Source organism: Primulina eburnea, chromosome 18 (assembly GCF_022965805.1).
Source record: "Primulina eburnea isolate SZY01 chromosome 18, ASM2296580v1, whole genome shotgun sequence".
Taxonomy (NCBI): domain Eukaryota; kingdom Viridiplantae; phylum Streptophyta; class Magnoliopsida; order Lamiales; family Gesneriaceae; genus Primulina; species Primulina eburnea.
In genome coordinates this window covers 20822390-20830938 of record NC_133118.1, presented here as the reverse complement: position 1 = coordinate 20830938, position 8549 = coordinate 20822390, and the positions used below count along the sequence as shown (strand labels likewise).

At 45.9% G+C, this 8549-nt stretch overlaps 1 protein-coding gene across 1 annotated transcript; it reads right to left on the bottom strand.

Annotated features, from left to right (window-relative positions):
• Positions 1-5447: 5447 nt before the first annotated feature.
• Positions 5448-7985, bottom strand: LOC140819152 (uncharacterized). The gene is made up of 5 exons (XM_073179163.1): positions 7235-7985; positions 6815-7163; positions 6611-6707; positions 6471-6560; positions 5448-6281 (listed from the first exon to the last, which is right to left on the bottom strand). Exons 1-5 carry the CDS (start codon positions 7983-7985, stop codon positions 5448-5450), a joined length of 2121 nt encoding a protein of 706 aa, XP_073035264.1.
• Positions 7986-8549: the final 564 nt, after the last annotated feature.

Here is an 8549-nt window from a genome sequence, read left to right as displayed (position 1 = left end):
TTTTCTCTTGTTTTTTTTGCTAAGGCTTGCTCACAAATTTTCTCTCAATTTCTCTCTGAATTTCGAAGTAATGGAGAGGGAGGGAATGGTTAGGAGAGTGAGGGGAGATCCAATAATAAAGGAATTCAAATGGTATGACCAAGTCTCCTCTCTTTTGAATTTTGAATTGGTTGATATCAAATGATTGTTGGAGGGATCTAGAATGAGGTGTGGCCGAATTCTCATGCTAATCTAGACTAGGATAATTTTCTAATATTAATTAATTAAGGGTGAAAAGAATACCATGCTAAGGAGTGACAAGGAAATGGTCAAAGGGTGAGTTGGCATAGAATTGTTGTCTCACTAAGGGGGGGTGGCCGAAATTATTCAATAAATGGAAGGGAAATATTTTTTGGTTAGTAAATTTTTAAACCTTAAGAGTCTTACCTATTCTTTAAATAATTTAGTGAATTAACACCTCAATTAAGGAACCTATATGAACTTATTTCCTACTCACCTCAAGTTACTAAAATAATTCCTTAAACCTCTTTTTTAACTTAAATAAACTTACTAGATAGCTAAAATAAACTCTAGAAATGATTTATAAATCTTAAATTCTATCTCAAAACTCCAACTCCAGTCCGGCCTCATTGAATTAACTGAAAAGATAAAAATTTAAACTACTGCATAAAATAATTAACTTTAAAGAAAAGCATTTAAATACTCCTGCAATAAAATCATTTTAATTTAAAATACTAGAATTATGCATGGCTTATACATAGTCTAATTTACGGGTTCTACAACTCTCCTCCCTTAAAAGAAATTTCGTCCCCGAAATTCGCTTATCCTCGATAAACAAAAGTTTAGACTCTTAATTCTAGAATCCGAATAATCAATGCTTCCGATGCGCTACTTTGATAAGATAAATATTTAAACTACTGCATAAAATAATTAACTTTAAAGAAAAGCATTTAAATACTCATGCAATAAAATCATTTTAATTTAAAATACTAGAATTATGCATGGCTTATACGTAGTCTAATTTACGGGTTCTACATCGGGCCCTGGGCAATATTCCTTCCTCTTTTTCTATCTTGATACCCAAGCCCTCTGACAGAGCTAACAACCGTCCTCCCGTTATACTACTTTCCTTCGGGACCAGGTCAGAAATGGTCTCCGATTTCCCGTCCACCCTTTTTATATTGCGGTTGCAAAGTTTTTTGGCGTACCGGTTAACCAACTTCATCCCAACTCTTTTAGGATTATGGCCTCGGCCTATGTCCTTTTCAAAATGAACAATCTTCTCATCACCCCCCTTATCATTCACTATTGCTTCTCTTGCCGGCTTGGGGATAATGCCTTTTCCTTGACCGCCCGGCTGAATGCCCGATTTCTTGATGATATCCCTTCCTCTCAGAAGGGGTGGAAAGGAAAATTTTTCTACATCCGACTTCCGGGTCCTTTACCTTGTCTAACCGGCTTTCTCCCTTCCCTTCCCCAACAACCTTCCCTGCCACAATCCTACAAATTCGAGGAGCCTTTCCTCATGAGTCAAACCTTGGTGGAGGGGCGGAAATACTCCTCTTCTGTTCTCATCGCAGATGAGAACCTAATTACTTATGGGTTGAGTGCCCGTGCTGAGGACCCTTTGGACAGGGTGATTGACGAAGTTGCCGTCTCGGACACTCAACCCGGTAATTCTTGACATCCTTAGTCTTTGTTTTTTCAAATTTCATACTTATTAGTCGTGCTGAAACTTCTTCTTATTCATGTGTAGATAACTCAAAAATGCAGGAGGCCTTCGCCAAGAAATGGGCGGCTGAAAAGGCGGCCAAAGAGAAAAAATTGGCAGCCCGGAAAGCTACCCTTGAGAAGCAAATAGCCGAGGAAGCAGCAGCCCGGCGTTTTGAGTCAAACCGGGTTGAGACTCAACAAGAGGAAGTGGCCCGGGAAGCACCCAAGAGGACCCTGAGGACCACGTCCCCCTCCTTCAGCGGAAGCGAAAGGCTACCACGAGCCCGGAGCTGATCCTGACTGAGGCTAATCAGGAAAAAGGGCAGAGCACCTCCCAGGCAACTCAGTCACTCACCCCTCCTCCACAACAAACTGCAGAGGAACCTCCTCAAGAAACTCTTCTTATCGATCAACCCACCTGGCCCATCATTTTCCTTGAGGGGGCTTCTTCAACAAGCATTCGGCGCTTCAAGCACATGCTTACTCCTGCAGAGGAGGCCTTCTTGAAGAACTCTGGGCATAGTGCTCGGTTTCTTGAGGGATCCAACCGCTTCTTATCTGTAAATTTTCCTCTTCATCCTCCCTCCTCTTTCTTCTCTCTCTTTCCTTTAATTTGTTTTGGACAGGCTGCCCAAATGATGATCTCGGCCTTTGAGGAAGTGGCAGCGGCGGCCACTAAGAAAGGCCAACAAGCCCGGGCTGCCAAGGAAGTTCAAGATCAGTTGCACGGAGAGCTTGCCCGGGCCAAAAGCCTTCATAATGAGGAAATTTCCGTCCTGAAAGCTTCCTTGGAGTCGGCCCACATGGCTCTGGAAAAGTCTCGGGAAGATCTCAACAAAGTTGCCCTTCGGGAGGAAAATCTTAGAGGTGCCCTGTCTACCTCGGAGGTGAGAAACCATTCTCTACCCGAGCAGATGGAGGAGCAGATGTCCCGGGCAGAAAAGGTCGAGAATGCTTTGACCCTGGTGGAGTATGATAAAAATAAGTGGCAGGCTTCCTTCCTCCAATCTCTAGAATTTAAGAAGACCGTGACGGACAAAGCCTATCCTCTTTTTCAGACCGATTTTGAGAAATGCCAGGAACAATTTGAGAAAACCGGACTCCTACCCCAGATAAGGAAAATTTTCCCGATTTTGGTCTGGCCATTGCATCCCTTCCCAAGTATGGTAAGGAGGAGAAGGAGGCGACTCAAGAAGAGCAACCCGGGCCTGAACACGTGGATATAGACTAGGACTTGTACTTTTATTTTTCCCTTTTTATTTGCTTTTGTTTGTAACTTTCAAGCCTTTAGGTTTTTATTAATGCAATATTCCTTTCCTTCTAACACCCTTGTATTTCTCTGACAAGTGCTCAGCGTCATGTCTTTACAATAACCGAGATATTTGATAAGTCACCAGAAATTTATAAGCATTAAGGACTTGATTGGTAATTTCTCGTGAATATCCGGGCTTCAAGTCCATATAAGATAACAGGATGCTTATATCTTAACAGACAAACGAGACGTCATGATTTCGAGGAGAAAAATCCGTGGACTTGTGAATGGTCGAGGTGTGTTTCTCCGAGCCAGGGTGTACTGCCCTGGGCTATTTCAGAACCATGGTGCGAAGCCTTGGGCTGGGGAGCATGTTCCGGGACTTGTGAATGTTCGAGGTGTGGTTCTCCGAGCCAGGGTGTAATGCCCTGGGCTTTTTAAGAACCAAGGTGTGGAGCTTTGGGCCGGGGAGCATGTCCCGGGACTTGTGAATGGTCGAGGTGTGGTTCCCCGAGCCAGGGTGTAATGCCCTGGGCTTTTTAAGAACCAAGCTGCGGAGCCTTGGGCCGGGGAGCATGTCCCGGGACTTGTGAATGGTCGAGGTTTGGTTCCCCGAGCCAGGGTGTATTGCCTTGGGCTTTTTAAGAACCAAGGTGCGGAGCCTTGGGCCAGGGAGCATCTCCCGGGACTTGTGAATGGTCGAGGTGTGGTTCCCCGAGCTAGGGTATAATGCCCTGGGCTTTTTAAGAACCAAGATGCGGAGCCTTGGGCCGGGGAGCATGTCCCGGGACTTGTGAATGGTCGAGGTGTGGTTCCCCGAGCCAGGGTGTAATGCCCTGGGCTTTTTAAGAACCAAGATGAGGAGCCTTGGGCCGAGGAGCATGTCCCGGGACTTGTGAATGGTCGAGGTGTGGTTCCCCGAGCCAGGGTGTAATGCCCTGGGCTTTTTAAGAACCAAGGTGCGGAGTCTTGGGCCGTGGAGTATGTCCCGGGATTTGTGAATGGTCGAGGTGTGGTTCCTCGAGCCAGGGTGTAATGCCCTGGCTTTTTAAGAACCAAGGTGCGGAGCCTTGGGCCGAGGAGCATGTCCCGGGACTTCATAACAAGAGTATTCAGAACACGCTCTGAGAAAATATATCCTTCATTTATTTCATCCATCAAATAATTACATTTGTCATGCGTAGTACTGCTTTAAATTAAATACATTCCAGGGTCTTTTAATAAAGTGTCCTTGCGCATCTTCTAAATAAAAAGATCCCGAGCTGATTCTCCTAGTGATTTTGTAAGGTCCTTCCTACCGAGCTTCCAGCTTCCCAACTTCCCCAGCAGGCTTGACTTTCTTCATGACTAGATCCCCCACTTGGAAGTCTCGGATGCGGACCTTTTTGTTATATGATTTCATAACTCGGCTACTGTATGCCTCCATTCGAATGAATGCCCGGTCTCTTTTTTCTTCTATTAAATCCAATTCCATGGCCCTGCTTTGGTCATTATCATCCGGGTAAGATTCTACCCGAGAAGAAGTCTGCCCGATTTCTACTTGAAGGAACGCTTCAGAACCATATACCAAGTTGAAAGTAGTTTCTTGAGTAGGTGCCCGAGGAGTATTTCTGTAAGCCCAGATAACACTGGGTAATTCCTCCATCCAGTCCTTTCCTTTGCCCTGAAGCCGGGTTTTTAATGCTTGTACAATGATTTTGTTGACTACCTCCGTTTGGCCATTTGCTTGAGGATAGGCAACAGAGGTGAAAGACTGAGGGATCTTCATCTCCCGGCACCATGATGTGATTTCTTTGCCCTGAAATTGTCTCTCATTATCTGAGATTTGTTTCCTGGGCACTCCAAATCGGCACACGATGCTTTTCCACAAAAACTTCAATACTTCCTGCTCGTTTATTTTTGCCAAGGGCTCAGCTTCTACCCATTTGGAGAAGTAGTCAACGGCAACTAACAAGAATTTTTTCTGAGCCCGGGCAATGGAGAAAGGGCCCACAATATTCATGCCCCATTGATCAAAGGGGCAAGATGCCCAAATAGGCTTCATGAGGGTAGCCAGGCTGTGTTTGAAATTCGAATGATGCTGACAGCCTTCACAAGCTTGGACCACCCTAGCAGCATCTTGACTTAAAGTTGGTCACCAGAAACCAGCAAGCATTGTTTTTCGGGCCAAAGATATTCCTCCGAGGTGCTCGGCACAACAACCTTCATGAATTTCTCGGAGGACATAATCCACTTCTTTCTCAGATAAGCATTTCAAAAGAGGTCCCTGGAATGATCTCATGTACAAAATGTTATTTAAGAGAACAAACCTGGGAGCTTGTCTCTTTGTTTTCTGAGCTCGGGCTCTATCTTCAGGCAACTCATTATTTACCATAAACTTGATCAGAGGTGTCATCCAGGAGTCCTCTGGTTCTGGTATCATTTCTTCCTCAGTAGAAAGGATCAACCGGGAAACACGCAAGACCTCCCGGGTATTAACTTCTTACAAAGAAGCAGCCATTTTTGCCAGAGTATCTGCCTCACTATTTTTTTCCCGGGGTATTTGTTCAATACCCCAATCCGCAAAAACTTCTGTTCGGGCTTTGATGAGCTGTAAATATTTTAACATCCTGTCATCCTTAGCCTCATACACGCCCTTTATTTGTTGAGTAATGAGTTGTGAATCGGAATATAGAATAATCCGGGAAGCCCCGACTTCTCGGGCGGCTTGGATACCAGCCAGGACAGCCTCATACTCGGCCTCATTTTTGGTTACCCGGGAGTCAATTCCAAGTGCTAGTTTAATCTTTTCTCCCGGGGGAGATATTATCACAACCCCTACTCCGCATCCGGCAAGGCTAGACGCCCCATCCACAAATACTCTCCATACTTCCTCTTCATTGGGTTGGACCATCTCGGATAAAAAATCTGACAGAGCTTGTTCTTTGATGGCCACCCGAGGTTTGTATTCAATGTCATACTCCCCCAACTCTACTGTCCACTTGACCATACGCCCGGATACCTCAGAGTGAGTCATGATCCTGCCAAGAGGACTATTGGTAAGAACATTTATTTGATGTGACAGGAAGTAAGGTCTTAGCTTCCGGGCAGTCACCAGGGAAAGAGCAATCTTCTCTACTTCACTGTGTCGGAGCTCGGGTCCTCTTAGAGTATGACTGACATAATAAACAGGATTTTGATCGGAGCCTTCTTCTTTTATGAAAACCGAGATGACAGCATACTCCGTAGTAGACAAATAGACATATAATTTCTCCCCGGGCTCCGGCTTCACAAATACAGGGAGTTCTGCAAGGTGAATCTTCAAGTCCTGGAAGGCCTGTTCACATTTATCATCTCATCCAAATTGTTGGGCCTTCCTCAAGACTTGAAAGAAAGGATAACTCCGATGCGCTGACCGGGAAATAAATCGAGACAGGGAAGCAATCCTCCCGGTCAACTTCTGCACTTCCTTGACAGATCGAGGAGATGGAATGCATAGCACAGACTTGACTTTTTCCTGATTCACCTCAATTCCCCGATCTGTCACTATGAATCCCAAGAATTTGCCACTTTTTACGCCAAAAATACACTTGGCAGGGTTGAGCTTGATCCCGTACTGCATGGGAGTGGCAAAAGTTTCTTCCAGATCACAATAAAGCTTGCCACCTCCCGGGTTTTGCCCAGAATATCATCCACATAGACTTCCATGTTCCCCCCAATTGCTTCTCGAAGACTTTGTTCATCAGACGCTCGTAAGTAGCCCCTGCATTCTTCAACCCGAAAGGCATTAAAATATAACAAAATGTACCTCCCGAGGTAATGAAACTGGTTTTATCTTGATCACTCTTGGCCAGGGGGATTTGATGATACCCCTGGTACGCGTCCATGAAGCTTAGCAACTCGAAGCCCGATGTGGAATCCACCAGTTGATCAATGTGGGGCAGAGGATAATGATCCTTGGGACAGGCTTTATTAAGATCGCAAAAGTCTACACATATACGCCACTTTCCTTTAGACTTGGGCACCAAGACCACATTCGAGAGCCATGAAGGGAATTGAATCTCTCGAATGTGGCCAGCCTTTAGGAGCTCTTTTACTTGTTCATCAATAACTTTGTCCTTCTCAGGACCAAAGTGTCTCTTTTTTTGCTTCACCGGGTGAGATCCTGGGAGAATGTTCAATTGGTGCTCCGCTATCAGGGGGAAATCCCTGTCAACTCCTTTTGGGACCAAGCAAACACATGAATATTAGCTTTTAAACAGTTAATTAAACTAACCCGGGTGGATGCACTGAGATCCCGAGCCACCCGGATTTGTTGTCTTTTCCCGACTTCTACCACTTCTTGTTCCTCTTCTGCTACGAAATCCACCTCCCCTCTCTCCCTCACTCTCCCTTCTACTCCATCCACCTTTTCCCTCTTCCCTTCCCTCCTGGTTTTGATTTGATCAGCGCGGACTACCTCGACATAGCACTTTCGAGAAGATGGCTGATCTCTCCGGACTTCTCCCACCCAGGCTCTCACTGGAAACTTTATCTTCTGGTGGTAGGTGGATGCTACGGCTGTAAACTCGTTCATAGCCGGTCTCCCCAGAATGATATTATATGATGATGGGGAGTCCACCACGGTAAATGAAGTCATCACCGTCCTTTTAAGATCCTGAGAACCACCCAAGGTCAATGGCAGAACAATCTCCCCTTCTGGGTAAACCACATGGCCAGCAAAACCAAAGAAGGCAGTTTCCACAGCCTCCAAGTGATAGCCCTGCAAATCCATCTGCATAAAGGCATCCTTAAAAATTACATTTACAGAACTGCCCGAGTCCACGAAGACTCGTAGAATATCATAATTTGCCACTCGGTCTTGGATCACCAGGGCATCGTTGTGGGGCAGATTCACCCCTCTCAAATCTTCCGGGCCAAAACTGAGGACCGCCTCATTCCTTCTTGCTCCCTCCACCTCCAAACACTCCCTCGTACTTCTCGACTTCCTTTCCCGGTTGGAGTCTCCATCAGTAGAGCCTCCTAATATCATTTCAATCATTCCCGTGGCAGGGGGCGAATTCTTTTTTCTCTCGGGCTCAGGCTCCCTTCTTCTACTGAGTTCAATCCTCGGAATATTCCTCACACTTCGTCCTCGGGCTCCGGATCCTGGTTGCCGAGATGTCCAAGGTGGCACTCTCGGCCTCTGCTATTGTTGTTGGGTCCCGGGATGGAAGGTGAGACATAATTCCCCTTCAGTGCTTTGCAGTCTTCAGTGTTATGGTGTCACACTTTGTGAAAGGAGCAAAATCCACTCTTCTCTGGCCGGGATAACTGATGATCTGGGGCCAAATCTCTGCTGCACTCCTGCACTTCCCTTTCCCGGGCAATTTTCAGAGGCACGTGATGAGAAAAGTGCCCTGTATTGCCTCTCTTCGGTCCCCTCTCCTCGGGCTTAGACACTCGGTCTCCTCTTTCCTTCCTCACAACTTCCCTTTTCTGTTTCTGGGCCTCCTCCATATTGATGTACTTTTCTGCTCGTGACAACAGATCCTCGAAATCCCCAGGCACCATCTTGGTCAGTGACTTGAAGAATTCACCCTCTCTCAAACCCTGGGTGAATGCA